General features: G+C 41.3%; 1 protein-coding gene across 9 annotated transcripts in view; it reads left to right on the forward strand.

Moving 5' to 3' along the window:
* The window catches only part of RAB30 (RAB30, member RAS oncogene family), a 98,016-nt gene that overhangs the window by 70,433 nt on the left and 8,726 nt on the right, over window positions 1–18,857 (forward strand). For 2 of the 9 annotated variants that reach the window (XM_017948806.3, XM_017948810.3), the window contains exons 2-5: window positions 4,792–4,892; window positions 8,243–8,326; window positions 14,686–14,869; window positions 16,884–16,940. In XM_017948806.3, the coding sequence (XP_017804295.1) occupies window positions 4,800–4,892; window positions 8,243–8,326; window positions 14,686–14,869; window positions 16,884–16,940 (418 nt within the window). In that variant the 5' untranslated portion in view covers window positions 4,792–4,799. Of the gene's footprint in view, window position 1; window positions 85–1,793; window positions 1,888–4,791; window positions 4,893–8,242; window positions 8,327–14,685; window positions 14,870–16,883; window positions 16,941–18,857 lie in introns of those variants that run through there. The other 7 variants (XM_017948811.3, XM_017948812.3, XM_021926365.2 and 4 more) reach the window with 5 other exon arrangements.

Raw genomic sequence — 18,857 nt, forward strand, 5'->3', positions numbered from 1 at the left:
GGGATGAATGATGACTGAATTGGGAGAGTGATGCAGCTGAAGTGTGACTTCAGGTCCTGAAAGAATCCTGGGCTGGAGGGCAAGGTGAGGAGCAGCGCTTGTGTAATCTGAAGTTCAGTGTGTGGCTCCATCAGTGTGGGTGTGTTGCTTCCAGAGCAGGAAGATTCTAGAACACTGCAGTTCAAAGGGCCTGGGGCCTCATTCAGCTGAGCCTCTAGCTCTCATGACAGAGAGATAATGTTAATTACAAGACAGAGGGTAGCAGCATCCTGTTGCAGAAAGAACTAGGCTTTGGGGTCAGATGGATCTAGGTTTGAATCCTGGTCCTGAGACTAACTAGCTGTGTGATTTTAGGATGATATCTCTGTCTCAGCTTCCTCTTCTGCAAGGTAGGGATAATACGAGTACTTACATCATAGAGTTATGAGGATTAAATGAGCAAATACATGTAGAAGAGTACCCAAGACATAAAAAGCGCCGAATATTAATGTTATCAATGTTAAGCGGTTATCAATGTTAACAATAATAGAATATAAAATACGGCAGTAGTGTTTGGTTAGTAGCATATCTTGTGGCATGTCTGCTCCCCAGATGAGGCATGACTTTTGTTGTCAATTTAGGGCTGGGTGTAAATGCTTCTGAATGGGTTTCCCTTATTCAGGGGGAAATGCTATCTCATCACATGTGGATTGGTGATGCCTGGGCTGTTACTTTATGTACCAAACAGAAGGGCTTCCTCAAAGAGTAGAAGTTTGCAGATAATCTTGTGATCTTTTCGTTCAGTAATGTGTTTTCCATTAGAAGCAAAACAGTAACTACAACAGATAACCTGGAGTTTACAGTCCAGCTTTACCCATAGACAGCCTGCATTATTAAAGACCAATTTTTACCCAGAGGTCCATTTTAAAAACATCCAACATTTTGGCATGGTGGCTCATGCCTGTAATCCCAGCACTTTGGAAGGCTGAGGTGGAAAGATTGATGGAGGCCAGGAGTTCAAGACAAGCCTGGGCAACATAGTGAGACCCCGTCTCTACAAAAAAATTTAAAAAATTAGCTGGGCCCAGTGGCTTGTGTCTGTAATCCCAGCTACTTGGGAGGCTGAGGCAGGAGGGTCCTTTGATCCGTGATCGTGCTGCTGCACTCCAGCATAGGCAACAGAGCAAGATCCTGCCTCAAAAACAAAAGAAAGCAAAACAAACAAAAACACATTCAACAGAGCATTAATTTCTTATAGAAAGAGGTAGTGTCTTAACTTATTCTGTAGCCTGCTCCAGGTGGTAACCACATGAGATAATGTTCACTATGACAAAGCCTTTTTTTCACCTTCTTTTTCTAAAGGTGCATCACTGGGGCACTGTGAACCTTCTTTAAGAGCCCTATTTCTAAAGTCTTTATTTTTGACATTCTCCTCTGGATTTCCTGCTTTGGTTCTTTGACCTCCAGCAAAGATGTAGAAATGAGTGTGTGTCAAACAATCTAGGCACAGAAAAAGAATGCAGTCCAGTCCTGTGTTTCCTGTTTCTTATGGGCTTATGAAAGCAGAGAGTTGTGGTCCACAGAGCCTCATGCCTTCCTGCTGCCCGTGTGCCTTTCCGTGAGTTTTATGATTTCTCTTTCTAATAGCTTTATTGAATTTTAGTTTACATATCATGTCCCTGAGTGTTTATCAGGAGTTTGACTTTGATTCTTGTTTAACTTCTACAGGGTGGTAGAGTTTTATATTTGAAGCCAGAGGGGAAGAGGAAAGAGCGATCACATTGATTAAGTGCCTGTCCTTCATCATGTAATTCATCCATCTTTCTTCAGCTTTTGCTCTGAGCCAGCATTGTGAAAGTCACTTGGGTAGTGGTTCAAGGACATGAATGCGAGAACCAGATTATCTGGGTATGAATCTCAGCTCCACTAGTTATCAGCTGTGGGACCTTATGACTGCTTATTTAACTTCTCTTGTGTCTCAGCAGCCCCCTCTACCAAATTAGGATACTAATAGTATAGCATCCCCCTCATAGGGTTGTTTTGAGGATTAAATGACTTAGGAATATAGAATGAGACGATGATGATGGGGAGGGGTTAGGACTCTACCAGACACCTCATTGCTCTCATGCTGCTCACAGTTAGGGACTCAACCAGACACCTCATTGCTCTCATGCTGCTCACAGTCATGAGTGTACACGTGTGTAGGGCTGAAGTGCTGAGGGATGGGGCCGGAGTGTGAGATATGTGAATAATTAATTACAGGTAGCATGGTGAGTTTACAGCAGGAGAGGAGGAGGGCATTGTGGGAGCCTGGAGCGGGGAGGCCCAGGCCCTTCGTAGGTTAGAGGAGCAGACTGGAGGAAGTCATGTTGAAGCTGAGATCTAGAGGAGGCTTGGGGTGGTGGGCGAGGGTGCGAGGTTCAGTTGTGTTTTGTGTTCTAGGCAGATGGAACAATATATGTGAAGGTCTGAGGAGAAAGGCAGTCCCATGGTATTTAAGCAACTGAGGAAATCCAGTGAGCCTAGAATGTGGATTGTGAGGAGAGTGGTAGGAGACAGAGATGGCAGTGACAGCAGGAACCAGATAATGGAAAATTTGAGAATCATTTTAAGGAGTTTGGGTGACAAAGAGCCAGGTACTGTCCTTAGGGGCTCCCATGCGTTCTTTCAAGCATCACAATTCTGTGGTATAGGTGTTATTAGCCCCATTTTGTTGATGGGGAAGCTGAGGTTTTGAAAAATTGTCATTTGCCCAAAGGCACAGATTTAGAAGGTCAGTGCAGCCAGGTATGAACCTCGGTCTCTCTGGCTCCATTTTTTACGATACTATATGCCTTTGGAACATGAAGTCTGGCTCTTAGCTTTATGATTTCAGGCCACCCTCTTAATTTCCTTTAACCTTAGTTCACTGACCTGTAAAATAGATAATGTGTTAGTAAATACAAACCTCGTATACTTGTAGAAACAAATGGAAATACACATAAAGAGCCAAGTATAATGCTACCACTGCTCATGGACCCAGATTCTTGTACAGAGAAATGTTTTTCCTTCACAGTCCCAGTGAACTGGGATGGAACCCCATGAGCTGCCACCTACATGTTGGCTTGGTTGTCAGTTATTTTTCCAAGGATTAATTGAAATCTACACAGGCATCATCTTTGCACACATGGAATTTTCTCCCCTGGCTAGTTGACAGGTTCAGCTAATTGGGCTCTGCTCTCTGCCCTACAAGGCTACAGGCATTTGAGCTCCAGGTCTGCTGGTAGGAGTGACCCTGAGGCTTCCCTACTCTCCCGAGCACCTTTCCCCTCCTGAGCTCCCTTATTGTCCATTTCCTGTCTCTCCAGAGTCTACTGGGTCTGTTCTGCCTACACCTTAGGAAAAGAGCTCCACTGTTGGCGCAAATTGTTATTTAGCTTTTTTTTTTTCATTATTTAACTTTTCTCATGTTGGTCTTGAGGGCAGACATTGTCTCTTCTCTGTATTTCCTGTAGTACTGTAGTAGGCACCCAGTAGATTACAATTGCTTTTACCAGGATAGCGCTTTATGTGTATCAAGGTTGGTTTTTTTTTTTTTTTTTTTTTTTTTGGCAGAGTCTTACTCTGTCACCCAGGCTAGAGGGCGGTGGTGTGATCTCGGCTCACTGCAACCTCTGCCTCCTGGGTTCAAGCAATTCTTGTGCCTCAGCCTCCTGAGTAGCTGGGATTACAGGAGCGCGCCACCACACCTGGGTAATTTTTGTATAAGGTTCTTTTGTAAGTTTTTAAAAATCTTAATGGCAGTCCACTGAAGTAGACAGAGCATTCTTTTAGTATGCCCTTTTAGTCACAGTCTTTCTAGTGCAGTTGGAGAAACTAAGGCCTACACATAAGCAACATGCCCGTTAACTAATTTTTTATTTCAATAGGATAGACATTTACAAAGTGTAACTCTGTCCAGGGGCTAGGAAATAGAACTGAAAGGCATAATCCCATCCCTTAAGGATGAGGCAGATATTTGAACAAAGAATTGTATACAACAAGTGAAGTTTTAGGACAGAGGAGTGGTGAAAGTGTTTAGCTTTATTTGGGGAAGATCAGTGAAAGATTCAAAGAGAAAGAGATGCTGGCATTGGACCTTCAAGGACTTCAAGGGGCAGAATGGGTGGAAGGGAGGGCATCCCAGGCAGAAGAAATGGCACATACCAAAGCCCAGAGGAGTGAACTTTGGGAAAAGCACTTTGGGAGGCCCTGTAGCATCAGCATGGCTGGCAGGAGACGTATAGGAGGTAGAGGGGAAAGATGGCTATGACTACCGTTGGTAGGACCCTAAGACTTCCAGAAGCAGGAGACTAAAACGGCCCTTTATAGTTCCTTCCCCTTCATTCAGTCTCCCCGTCACTAGCACTTCTTTCCAGTCATATACATTCCACAAATGTCCTTTAAGCTCTGGATGGGCTCTCTATTGTCCTTGCTTTTTTGCACCCCAGCTTGCCTGCACATGGATTTGTCATCTCCTTTTCATGCTGAAAGAAAACAGATTTATTGCAGGAGGAAACTGTGACATGATAGCTTGGAGGAATAAAGGTTACCAGGTGAAAGGACATCTGCGTCATTTATTCTCTGTGGCATGAGGTAGCTGAGAAGGAATAAAGTCCGTCTGTGACCAAACACCTGTGTTTCTGTCTCGCTGGCAGGGTCACCAGAGGGGAGCTTTAAATTGCTCTTTAAATGAGTCAGACCTGTTCCCCCGGAGACGAGGCTGGTGCAGCTTGAGCTCTGTGGGCAAGTCTGACTGGGCCCTTCTCACTTTTGCCTGTGTTTGCCTTGCAGCTGTGTAAATGAGTATGGAAGATTATGATTTCCTGTTCAAAATTGTTTTAATTGGCAACGCTGGTGTGGGGAAGACGTGCCTCGTCCGAAGATTCACTCAGGTAAGGGAACTCGTAAGCCCAGGGTTGGGTTTGTCAGTCTAGCCTGAGGGGTTGGGGGAATCTGTCGAGATGGATGACCAGTTTCAATGCCAGGGGCTTAGCTGTGGGTTCCTGATGCACCCTTTGAAAGCTGCATCTGCTTTGTAGCCTAGACAAGGGATTTTTTTTTTTTCAATTTTCCCAAGATTAAATGATTATTAAAAAAGTGCGCCACACTGTATAGAAATCAACATTCTTTCCCATAATTCTGTGCATCTAGGACTACAGAAATGTCACTGTCCCTGCCCCACATCTTCAAATTAACATTTTCAGGTCACAACAATAAGTCTTCCCAAAGGGGACCTTCTGGAAAAACAAGCTATTTCCTTGGCTCATATTCCGCTCTTTTTGTAGCATGCACCAACAATCTATCCGAGACATGTGTTTTAAACCACCTCCTGGGAGCATGGCCCTGGGAGTCTCCACCAACCCTCCCACGCCTCTTCTTGCTTCCTTTAATGACAAAGGCAAGTGGTTTTGCTGTCAGTGTGCAGTATCAAAACTAAATTATTGGATAAAAGTAAGTTACTAGTTAATAATCCCCAGGTGGAAACAAATGAATCTAGACATCAAACTGAACCTAAATTTTTTAAAACTCTAATACAAATTAAACCAGTCAAATTCTGCCTAGGCCCCCTTTAATCCTCCCAGGAAACTTGAATGAATCGTTTTCATTTAGGAGCAAATAGGCCAATTTTCTAAATCTCTTCAGTGGGAACGACATGAAAATAGTGAAGAATTATCTGAACTGAATTGAATGGTCCCTCTGGGTTGGATTCGATTCTTATCACATATGATCTAAGTACAAGTTCCCTTTGAGACTACCCTTTTGAGAATCACTGCTGGAGATTATATACTGCTTTCATATGGAAACGAGTGAGAACTCATTCCGAAGTTGACCTTTTTTATGTGTTTTCCCCTAAAAATATGAATGGTACCCTTCGTAGGACCATTACATACATATCTTGAATTTTCATAAAGTATTTGTTCAGCAAGTTGGCGCCTGCGCCCCTATCTAAGGCATAGGATAACCTGGCGCTGTGGAAAGAGCACTGGCTTGGGAGTTGAGACATGGGTCCTAGTCCTGGTTCTGCCCCTGGCTTGCTCTATGAGCCTGGGTAAGTTACCTCCCTTTCCTGGGGCTGCCTGTTGCGCGTTAGGGGCTGGGTGAGCTCCAAGGCCCCTTCCAGCTCTGACAGTCTGTGGTTTTGTGGAGAACGAGAGAGGCAGATTGAATAACAAACAGCTAGGGGGGCCAGAGTCACTTTGGCAATGTCAGGGTTTTTCCCATGATAAGTGAATAGAACCCATGCTTTTTAAGCCGTGGCCTGCTGAAACCAAAAGTAGCAAGCTAATAGGCATCTGGGCTCAGTCAGCCGCCATGGAGATATATGGGAAACTCCAACTGGTTTTACTTCTACCTAACATTAGTCATATTTTCTGCTTTTGACAAAAGGATAAGACACAGAGATGTAGCAAAGTTTCAGTCCCTTTATCAAAAGTTTCCTTGACCTTGTCTTAGTATTGAAAGGTCACTTAGGACATTGTTCAACCCCCCTCTCTCACTTTATAGATGAAAGGTCAGATCTAGAGGGGCTAAATGCCTTGCTTAGGATCTTATATTGTGAGATTAGATAGAGTGGCAAGGCTAGGATTAGAACCCGGGTTCCAGGTTCTAAGCCTGATAATTTCTACCTCCTATACATTCTAACTTCTGAGACCATTCTCTTTAAAAGCACAAACTCTGTCATTAGATGTGAAAATGTCTCCATTTTCAACAGTAATTTTTTGCCAACAAGCACATTTTTCTTCTTTCTTATTTGTCTTTTGTGTCTACATTTTACCCCTCCCAGCCCCTCAACTCCACCATAAACTCATATTTCAGAGGCAAGATTATGTTTGTTTTTATTATTTAGCAGACAGTTAAAATGAATTGGATCTAGCTGTTTTTTAGGCACAGGGGTTGGGGAACAAAATGATAGGTGAAACATTGGGAAGAATTTGTTTAACTTTTTGGCATTTGTTGAGGTGCAAACATCTGGAGCTATAAACTTGAAGCTTGGCAGCTTTTGTTTCTGAGCCAAACCAAAACAAAAGAAAATTGATTCAATATTTGAAAGTAAAGTTATGAATGTTTATATTTACATCTTTTGCAGACATGCAGTAGAACATTTTCTTTTGGTTTGAAGTTCAATCTTTTAAGCTAAAACTTTAATTAAATAATTCTTAATTAAAGATATCTGCGTCATAGTTGCCAGAACGAATAAAGTCAATTTTACTTTAATTTCTGGAAGTTCTGGAATATAAGTAAAGAGGGAAGAAAAACTGGGTGAAGAGTTCTTTCTTGACAGAATTTCTTGCTACCCCCAACTCCCTCCCTAAGCTTATAGGAAACAGTATGTAATAGTAAATTGCATAAATTATACTTGTGCCTTTGTTAAAATCTCATCTTTCTGGTTAAGTTTCCAGTTTGAAGTAAAGCATTTTGTTTGTTTGTTTTAAAATGGCTTACATCAGCCTCAAACTTATTGAATTTGAGGCCCAGAGAGGGTGAGTGGTTTGTTTGAGGTTACACAGAGATTCTAAGGCTGCTGCCTCCTGGTTTAATGCTGTTTCTACCCTACTGTCTCCCTGATGACTTAATTTTCTTAGATTATCTTCCCAGTGTCATTGGCTTTGATCCATGTAATTACATATGCATGGTACATTGCACTGAGGAAAACAGTGATCACCCTGGGGCAAAGGAAAATTCAGAAGCTTCTGGAGATCCAAAACTCTCTTATTCCTGCTTCTCATGCTGAGTTTTTATTTGTTTTTTCATATTGTTGCCCACTCGCATGGCTGTCCATGCTCAAGACTGACAACTAGTTTTAAGTACCCTTGATTTTACCTCTTAGAAAGAACCTATCCGTTTTGCCCTGACCTTTCCGATTCTGATATCATCCCTGTGGTTGCATGCCCTTCAATCTTATCTTCATGTCTGATTTTTCTGTTTCATTCTTAAAATCAGGTTCCCCTGCCCTTTCTCAGTTTTCTCCTTCACCTGTCTTATCTCCTTTTCTCTGTCCTCCTATCTCTTTCCTCTTGTTTCAGCATTTCTCTCTCACACTTTCTCCCTCTTTTCTCTTTTCCTTAAGACATGCATACAGAGTTGCACAGGGCTCCCTTGAGGGTAACCAGAGTTCTCTTTTCTACCAGTCAACTCAGCTGAAGGAAGGACCTGGTGATGGGTGTTACTGGGGGAGAGGAGAAAGAATTTCATTTAATGGAAATATTTGCTTAGCTGTTCTTTTCCATTATTTCTTCTTCAGGGTCTTTTCCCCCCAGGTCAAGGAGCCACAATTGGAGTTGATTTTATGATTAAGACAGTGGAGATTAATGGTGAAAAAGTAAAGGTAAGGTGTTAAATATTCACTAAGGTTGTCATGTGCTATGTGAGAGGTTAGGGGAAGTAGTGCTTTCATAACATTTATTAAATCTCCAAATTGAAACCCACATTGAAACAATGCACTCAGCCATAGCAGCTTATTTCCAGAGTTCTTCTAGTCTTTTTTATGGGGGCAGGAAGGAATTTTGGATGATGTGTTTACAGATTAGAAGACAGAAAATGGCTAAGGCAAGTGTGTCCTGTCTCCTGTCATGTCACAAGTGACATAAAGACAAGGAAGAAATTTCTTTTTGAATCTCTTGAGCTGGGCCAATAAGCAGGTTCTACCTCCTCTAAACAGCAGCCCCATGAAAGAGGCTCCTGATTTCTATGTTTCATTATGAATCACTTATTTAAATTATCCTCTCTCCTATCATATCCTTGTCTCTAAAAAGGAAAGACACTAAATGAGGAGTATGGGAAAGGATACATGCTCTCTACCGCCTGCTTCCTTCTGCTCCAGCCTTTGTGGCTTCTGGATGGTTTGGTACCTGGAAGACTTATGGTGTGTCCAGGAACAGGACGAAGGAGAGAATGTTTATTGAGTACCTACAATCTGCCAGTGCCTCTGCTGGGTGCTTTTACATATGTTATATTTAGTTTAGTCCTTACTGTAAACCCATGGGGTAAGTGGTATTATCCTCATTTTACTGGCTTCAGAGAGGTTAAATAACTTATCCATGGCTACACATAGATAAGTATAGGAAAGGGGACAGGCAGGATTTGAACCCATTTAACCAACCAATACACCACTGCCTTTCTGGGGTCTCCCCTGCCATGAAAGAAGAGGGGAAGAAAGGCACACTAGGCCTATCACCTGGAGCAAGGAAAGGAGGGAGGTGATGGAAAGAAATGTGAAGTGAGACTAAATCACCTGGAAGGAGGGTAGATATACTGATGTTTGGCACTGTGCTCTACCTGCCGTCAGAGTTACTGAAGTTCCACAATTGGCTCTTCAGAGCTGGGCCTTATGGAAAGAAGTGATAGCCAAGGCCGGGTACAGTGACTCCCGCCTGTAATCCCAACACTTTGGGAGGCCAGGAGTTGGAGACATAGTGAGACTCCGTGTTTTCAAAAGATAAAAAGTTGTCTGGTCATGGTGGCATGCACCTGTAGTCCCAGCTACTCAGGAGGCTGAGGTGAGAGCATTGTTTGAGCCTGGGAAATTGAGTCTACAGTGAGCCATGATTGTGCCATTGCACTCCAGCCTGGTTGACAGAACGAGACCGTGTGTGTGTGTGAGAGAGAGAGAGAAAGACAGACAGATGGAGTCAGGGGGGTGTGGGGGAGGGATGGAAAGAGGGAAGGAAAGGAAGGAGAGCCCAGCCATCAGCAGCGCAATGAAAACTGGCATTTTAGAGTTCTACCTTGATTCCCAACCTAAGCATCCTATGTTTGGGTCCGTTCATTTGCATCCTTCTCCCATATGTACATGCTCTCTTTCCTTTGAGTGCCTTGGGAAGAGCAGAGAAGCTCCGTAATGCTCTTCAGCATTTTCTAGATACTTGCCATCACAGAGAAGTGTTTAGGAGGAGGTCTTTGAGTGGAGGCCAGAAGCTCTCTCAGTGTCTCTTCCAGCCCTGACTACTAAAATAGCTTGTATTGCAGAGACATTCACACCAAATACAGCAGTGAATGGGGAGCTGGAGCACTGGAAGAGGAAAGCAGGGTATGAAATCCACATAAATGCTAACTAAAAAGTGAACAAAAATAGTGTAGGGGATGGGGAGAAGGAGTTAGGCTATGGGGACAGGAAAGAGAGACAGGAGTGTGCTCAGGAGGCATTGATGGGAAGAGCCTTTTGTAGCTTTCTGTTGTCCTAGCGGAGGGGAGGTAGTTACCCAAGGAGTTGGGTAAAGATAACTACTGTTTCATGCATTTTACTTCCAGATATTTGGATTTTCCATTCATTCATATATATATATATATATATATATATATATATATATATATATATGAATATATATGAATATATGTATGTGTGTGTATATATATATATATATGAGTTCATTTATTTGATCAGAAATGTTGGTGCCTACTACCTTCCAGGCACTGGCCATAAATAAGGGTGAATAAGGAATGGTCCCTGGTGTTAAAGAACAGGCTTATTTTCCTTTCCTAAATTCCCAGGCATAAATATTCCATTTATTCTTTCTGCAAACCTTATTTTAAAGTGCTTATTACACTCTGCAAAAATTGATATTTTTATAACATCTGACTCCACCATAAGGCCACAGGCTCCCCAAGAGCAAGGTTTGTGTTTTACTCATATTTGTATTCACAGCACACTTTCTGTCCCTAGTACCTTTTCAGGCTTCTAGAACTTTATAAAAAGTGACAGTTGGCTCATCTCCCACATCTAGTCCAAATCAACTTGCCTGTGATTCTTTCACGCCCAATATATAAAATAAAGATACAGAGTGACCCTCTTCAATCACATTAATTTAAGGGTCTCATTAACATGTAGGCATATGAGGAATAACTTCTTTAATCCTTCCTTAGAAGAGGGCAGAACTGCATAGTTGTTGTCTTACTGTCATCCTTTTTTTTTTTTTTTTTTTTTTTTGAGGCAGGGTCTTGCTCAGTTGCCCAGGCTTGAGTGCAGTGGTGCAATCACAGCTCACTGCAGCCTCGATCTCCTAGGCTCAAGTGATCCTCTCACCTTGGCCTCCCAAGTAGCTGGGACCGCAGGTGTGTGCCACCATGCCCAGCTATTCATTTTTATTTTTATTTTTTGTAGAGATGGGGTCTCACTATGTTGCCATATTGATCACTCCTGGGCTCAAGTAATCCTTCTGCCTCAGCCTCCCAAAGTGCTGGGATTACAGGCGTGAGACACCACATCCAGCCTGTCATCCTTCTTCTTTAACATTTACCGAATATCTTTTCTCAGTGATGTTTAAGTGTCTTTTTGCTAGTAGTTTGCAGGCTTTCCCAGAGCCTCATAAAGTCAGTGGATAAGAGAATCCACCAGTGATTTGTATGGCATCATCCGCTTGGTGAGTGGCAGGACCACTCTCCTGACACCCTCGTCAGTGTCCTCTACAAGTATCATTCTTTCCAGGATGGCTCCCAGGATTGAAGGCAGGGAATCCAAGGTATTAGAAAGATTCTTGTAGCTATTAAGGCCAAGTAAGCACCAAATCAGTAAAAACAAAATTAATGAAGAGGCGCTTCTCTTAAAATAGTCTGCATTATGAAAGTGACCTCTGGTAGAAAATATAATTAAAACATATATAGACCACTGAACTGTATGTTTAAAAGTGGTTAAAATGATAAATTGTATGTATGTTTTAGCAGAATAAAAAATTGGAAAAAACACAGAACTTTCTTATATAATTTTTAGTCTATTATAAATTAATGAGTAATAAGCAAAATTCTAAGCTCAATTTAAACCATTTTAGCCTTAGGAGATTAATCATAATAGAAATAGAAGATTTGCTGTATCTCCTTCCAATCAGGTCTATGTTGATTGATAGGCGAGTCATCAAAATATTTGTATGTATTTGTTTCTTCAACCATCTGTCCATCCATTCATTCCTCCATCCTGTGTTATAGTAAATGTTTTGTGCCAAGCACTGTGGTGGTAAAGCATCACTACCCCTTAGCAACTTACTGTCATCCAGCTCCATCTGTGAAATCTTCTTTAATACCCTACTAATCTGTTAAGTAGAATTGACCAATTCCTCCCTTGTGATTCCACAATCCTTTGTTCATTCAGTTAGCCATCATTCAAATGTTTCCACCACATACTATGTACTGTGTTAGGAAGGTACTGGGGCTGTAAGGTCAAATAGAAGACAGCCTTTGCCCTCAAAGAACTCAGTAGTAGAGTAGTAAACCAATGATTGCAGTACATTATTGTGACGGTGAGGCAATGGAGGTTAAGTAGTGGTGCAAAGAAGAGAGTAGACAAACAATGTAGCCACATGCTGCAGGTGAGAGTGGTTGGAAAGCCTGTGGCTGCAGTATTGAAAACATATTGACAGACATGAGACTAACAGCAAGAGACGCTCTCTTCCTTTTTAATAGAACATCTTGTATTCTACTATAGTTAATTAACTGTGTGTGTCCTTCCTATAGACTGTGAGCTGTTTGAAATTAGGGATGATTTTCTTCATCTTTATATCCTCCCTGTGTTTTACTCATCTTTATATACTCCATGCGCCTAGCACAGTGCCTTGCATATGTTAATGTCCTATAGATGCTGAAAGGTGCAAATGAATTGCAGAGAATGGTGAAACCAAGTTGAGTAACAAAGGCAGTAGAATATGAATATTCTCAATAATCAACTCTCAGCTAGAAACAGGCAGCCCCCTATGAGAAGGTAACATATCTTGGCATGCTCACACTATCGCTGTTCTAGAAAATATTTCAGTGGCTTTAACCCTCGAAGCTGTTCTCAAGATGTGAGAACATACTGATTTCTAATGCTGAACAGTACCTAAATCACAATCACAAGTGTTTTAAAGCTGCACTGAGTGCAGCTTTAAAACAATAGCCCGTTATTCTAAGACACATCCTGGCAGAGAGGAACCGTGTCCCTAGGTTTGAGGCAGAGAAGAGAAATAGCCTTTGTCCCAGCAAAAACCGTAACATCTGTACAGCAGCCTTTAGCATACACAGGCTTTCATGTGTATCATCGAAGAGCAGCTGCAACTGCAGATCAAAGGAGAGCCTTTGTGTGCTGCTGATTCATGGCAGGGACTACGGGTCACTCAGCAGTCTCTTTAGCTAACCTGGTATGAGCAGAGAGTGACACCAGTGGATTCATCCTCTTTGGATACAGATGCACATTTTAGTTAGTCTTTGGTGGCAACAACAGCATGGGAGCATGAAATGAGTTCTCAACTGGAAATAGAAGGCCTGGATGCCAAGTCCTAGCTTCGCGGGTAACCAGTTAGTTAGGGGACAGTTTCCATTAATATGGGGAGGTATACACTTGCCTACCTCACTGGGTTGCTGTAAAGATTAAATGAGACCATCAATAAATATTTGAGCACCTCCTGTTTGCCAAGTTCTCTATTTGCTCTAAATGGACCCTGACGTCTCCCTCATGAAGATTTCAGTTTAGTGGGAAAGATGGCTATTAAACAAATTATTACAAGTAAGTGCTTCAGGCATGTCAGGTGCCATGAGGGAGAATGGCAGGATGTATTGCAAGAGAGACTGTGTGGGGTGGAGGGGTGGCCTAGTGGGAACCTAACCTAATCTGAAGGTTCTGGAAAGCCTTCCTGAGGAAGCAGTCTTATTTACTGGACATGAATACACCTGTGACCTGCAAAATTTGTGCAATTAGAAGGAAAGATTAGTATTTTCGTTGATGTTCTTATTTCTCAAGGGCTTGTGATTTATACTCTGGAGGATAGTTTGTTTTCAGTAGTTGTCTACTCTGTGCAGGGAAATTCAGGGAAATTGAGAAGTACTGCCTTCTTTGTTATTAGAATTATTAGTTATTAGGACTTAGAACTGGTTGATAACTGCAGAAAAAGTGAACCTTCATCAGGTTGTGTATTAACCACTTTTTGTAAAAAAATACTCGAAGCCCAATGAGATTAAGTGACTTGACCAAGGTCATAGAGCTTAAGAGACCTGAAGGGAAATTATATTGTTGTCTGCCATGGCATGGTTCTTGTTTTCTTTAACAAAGCTAATACCTTAATACATTCATTTGAATTTCGAACTGGAAAAGTGGTGAGGTTGGCTGTCCCTCCAGTTGCTGATTAAATGCCAGCAGTCACAGGATAACAGCTTGCCGTGTATCATGCCTTTTGTAATATGGCATTGTGTTTAAGAAAGTGGACTCTGGGACCACAATGCCTGGTTGAATTGGTTCTGGGACATACTGGCTATGAGATGCTGAACAAGTTAATTAATCTCACTGTGCCTCAGATTCTTCATGCAAGAAATGAGTATTGTAATAGTATCCACCTCATAGGGTTATTGTGAGGAATAAGTGAGTTGCCACAAGTAAAATGCTTAGAATAGAGCTTGGCACATAATAAATGCTTGATGAATTTTCTTTGTGTATTTTTTAAGAATGAAAAGGAAACTCTTAACAAAGAAAAAAAAAACACACACAGAAAACAAAATAAGCCCCTCTTCCGAACCAGAAACACACCCAACAATTTTTTTTTTTTTTAATTTTCAGTGCTTTTTTTTTTCTTTAGGGCAGAAAGTAACCGTTAAATTATTTGTGTTCCCACTAAACACATTTAAACCATTAAAAGTGTTCACATTTCCAAACTAAAGCAAGGCAAAGCTTTTTTTTCTTTTTTTCTCCAACCTGATCCTTCTCCACCTGATTCTTCTGTTATGCCTTTACAGCTACAGATCTGGGACACAGCAGGTCAAGAGAGATTTCGGTCCATTACCCAGAGTTATTACCGAAGCGCCAATGCCTTGATCCTCACCTATGACATTACCTGTGAGGAATCCTTCCGTTGCCTTCCTGAGTGGCTGCGGGAGATAGAACAATATGCCAGCAACAAAGTCATCACTGTGTTAGTGGGTAAGTAAGGGCTAACCAGGAGGGAAATTGATTTGTGGGCATTAGAGGATTTATAATCACATAAAGCTCATACATTGCTACCTTCCAAGAATATAGTCTATAGCTAATAATTCATGCAGTCAACCTTTAGTTCTTCTGCAATTGAAGAGAAAATGAAATAGGTGCCATCCCATGGTGACGGTTTAGAAAAATAAAGTAGAAAACATTTTCTATCAATGTAAGCTCCAGGGAAGAAGTTGGATGGCCATGAAAGTTATGTGAGCTGCTAAAAATTTAAAAAGTCTAATTACAAGATGAAAGAAATGGCTGTTCTAGAAGAAAAATGTATCTTTTAAGTTGATTAGGAATTCATTGTTGAAGCAATTGTTTATTGCCTTAAAAATGGATTTTGGTAAATTTTTTTCCCTTCCTAACATATAGCCTGATTTGAGAAACTCTATGTTTCAGAAGAATCTGCTAAGGGCAATGCTATAGTTTGTTTCATTTTGTAGGAGAATAAAACCTCTATTTAGTGTCGAGGAAAGCATAAAACAACCCTTGATTTTCTATCATGACTGATACATGCATTGAAATGGACCAGGTCATTAAAAACTTCTCTGTCTGTAGTGGAAAAGTGTCAGTAACCATTTGATCATTAACATATTTTCTTCCTAGAAAGGAACGTTCCTATATAGTCTAGCAATACCTGAATTTGGGAAATTTGAGTAGAGAGCCTTAGAAGCATTGTTAAGTTACAAATTATGGTTAATAATAAGCTCAGTAAACACTTTAGAATAGTGTTATAATTGGTATATGTGTGCCAGGAATGATACAAGGAACTTTATGTATCATGATCCCTGATTTACAGATCAGGAAACCACGACTCAAAGAGGTGAAGTTCTTTTCCCAAGGTCACACAGCATGTAAAATCAACTCCAAGCCCTGTAGTTGTCCAGCTGTGTAATATGTTACGTTGTAACAAATTGCTAGACTCTTCCTTCAAGCTGCTGGGTGAAGCATCTGTGTTTCTATGAGCTAGTGCTCCCTGTAAAACCCTTTTGGACAATATTGAACCTTTGCCATGAAGCATTTGAGAGGTCTACATTTGTACCTTCTGTTTTACAGAAAGCCTTCAGGAACTTGAGTCAAAGCATTACTACTTGGGATTTTATCTAAGGAAGTTAAATGAAAATTTGAGGAGAGATAATTAGTACAATATGAAAGAGGAATTGGCTTAAAAAACAATTTTACTATGGAAAATTTCAAACATAAGCAAAAAGTAGAGAAACAGTATAGTGAATCCCCTTCTACACATCTCCCGGCTTTCACAGTTACTAACTCATGACCAATCTTATTTTCTCTTCCCTAGCAATGCCTCCACCTTCTCCCTCAGATTATTTTGAAGCAGATCTCAGCTGTTGTATTAATTCATGTTTCAATATCTGTGTATATCTCTAATAGATTTTTTAAAAGAAAACCTAACCTCAGTGGCATTTTTACACCTAAAATATGTTAACAATTCCTTAGTAGCCTTAAAAACTTAAACAGAGTTCACATTTCCCTGATCAACTCATGAATTTTTTGTTTGTTTGTTCAAATTAAGATCCAAATAAGGTCCAGAAGCCGGGCACGGTGGCTCACACCTGTTTTGGGAAGCTGAGGCAGGAGGCTTGCTTGAGCCCAGCAGTTCTGACCAGCCTGGGCAATATAGCGAGATTAGCCAGGCATGATGGCTTGTACCTGTGGTCCCAACTACTCAGGAAGCTGAAGCAGGAGGATCACCTGAGCCCAGAAGTTGAAGGCTGCAGTGAGCTATGATCACACCACTGCATTCAGCCTGGGTGACAGAACCAGACTCTGTCTCAAAAAAAAAAAAAAAAGAACACCATCTAAGGCCCATACGTTGTGATTGACAGCTACATCTTTTCATTCTTTTTTCTGAAGTTTCCACTCCCATTTTTTTTTTCTATTAGAATTTATTGCTAATGCATTTGTTTGTCCTATAGGCTTTACAAGTCTAAATTTTGTTTTATAGCCCCTGAGGTATCATTTGATATCACCTCCATCACCTGTATTTCTTGCAGATTTGTAGGTAAGTCTAGAGGCCTGATGACAGTCAGGGTTTTTTTGGTTTTCTTTTTAGACAAAATGCTACATATATGATACTCTGAGGGGTAGTTCTCATAGGACAGGCAAGAAGAATGCTTGATTCTTTTTTATTCACCACTTTTCAAGGTAATGAGCTGGTTCTCCAGTATCTTCTAAAAGTAACTATTGACATCTGTTTATATTTTTAATATTATTATAAATTTATAGATTTAAATAAATTTGATGGGCTGGGCGCGATGGCTCACGCCTGTAATCCCGGCACTTTGAGGGGCCGAGGCAGGTGGATCACTTGAGGTCAAGAGTTTGAGACCAGCCTGGGCAACATGGTGAAACCCCATCTCTACTAAAATATACAAAATATTAGCCAAGCATGATGGCGTGTGCCTGTAATCCCAGCGGGAGGCTGAGGCAGGAGAATCTCTTGAACCTGGGAGGCAGAGGTTACAGTGAGCCGAGATTGCACCACTGCACTCCAGCCTGGGTGACAGAGCTAGACTCTGTCTCAAAAACTAACTAACTAACTAAATTTGATGTATTTCAGTCCCTTGCAATTATTATTACTGATGCTCCCATTATTCCAACTTTACCAGTGGGAGCTTCTTCAAATGGGCTCCTGAGTCCTTTTGATATGACCCCAGGAATGTTGGATAATTTTTTTGCTTTCTGGTATAACAAGTGTTTCAGTCACATCTTGTGCATTTCCTGCCCCAGACCTGGAATTAGCCATTTGTTCAAGAAGTGCTTTATTTTCAATAGGGAGTCATATTTAGAGGCCACAACCTAGGTGTTAGGAGCCCTCCTGTTTAGCCATTGTTTTTAGGCCTTTCAGCGGACAGAGCTTGTTTGTATGTGTGCATGTGTGTGGTGGATTCTGTAGTATCCTCAGGAGGGTTTTCCTATTATGTTCTGCTAGCGTTCCGACTCACAAGACTACCATAGACCACGCATGGCATCGTGTTCACTTAGAAGGACGCAGGACAGGAAACACAGCTTAACAGCAGATCAGCATCCAGCTTCCCTCTTCAGTGGAAGTAATCCTAGTAGCAGTCCATGTAACTTTCCAGGACCTCCTACCCGGTCCCCACACCCCAGACAATTCTAGTGTGAGGGAGCAAGGTTCATGTCAAACAAATGGAGGATCTGCCTTGGCCTAGCAGCCTCAATACCCCATAGGAGCCTAAATCTATCATAGCAACTCCACAATCATAACTTTCAGGGTCTCTTCAAGTGAAGTCACCACATTCAGGGAAGCTCAGAGCTATGGCTTTCCATTAGGTGTTTATAATTCGTAGATAGAATTCCCAGGCCAGAAGTAATTTATCAATGAGGGGTCATTTTTACCATAAGTGGTGTTGCCAGATAATACAATTGACACACCTTTGTCAGGTTTCCTGGAGAATTTGAGGTAGGTAGAAAACTTTTTAAAGATAAAATACATCATGAATTATTCATACTGATACTTCTATTTATAATTCAGGACTGCAGAAATTTTACTTAACCTCATTAATCTTATGTTTATATTTCATTTTTCCTATGCCAAAAGTCCCAGTTTCCAAAGATACCAGCATAACTACTAATTTGCTTTATCCCATAATACACAGATAGCAACCTCAGAATAATAATACCAACAGCACCACCACCAAGAATGATTACTGAAACAGTTCAAGATTGTTTCTTCAATTCTTTTTGTCCTTAGGCTGTATACCACTGGGGTTGCATGGAATTACTGTATTTTAAACACCTTGAAATAGTTACTCTGTTGGCCTGGCTTAGTGGCTCAATAGTCTATAATCCCAGCACTCCGGAGGCCGAGGCAGGTGGATCGCTTAAGCTCACAAGTTCAAGACCAGCCTGGACGTGGCGAAACCCCGTCTCTGCAAAAAAAAAAAAAAAAATTAGC

The sequence above is a fragment of the Papio anubis genome, chromosome 12 (genome assembly GCF_008728515.1).
Source record: "Papio anubis isolate 15944 chromosome 12, Panubis1.0, whole genome shotgun sequence".
NCBI classification, from domain to species: Eukaryota; Metazoa; Chordata; class Mammalia; order Primates; family Cercopithecidae; genus Papio; species Papio anubis.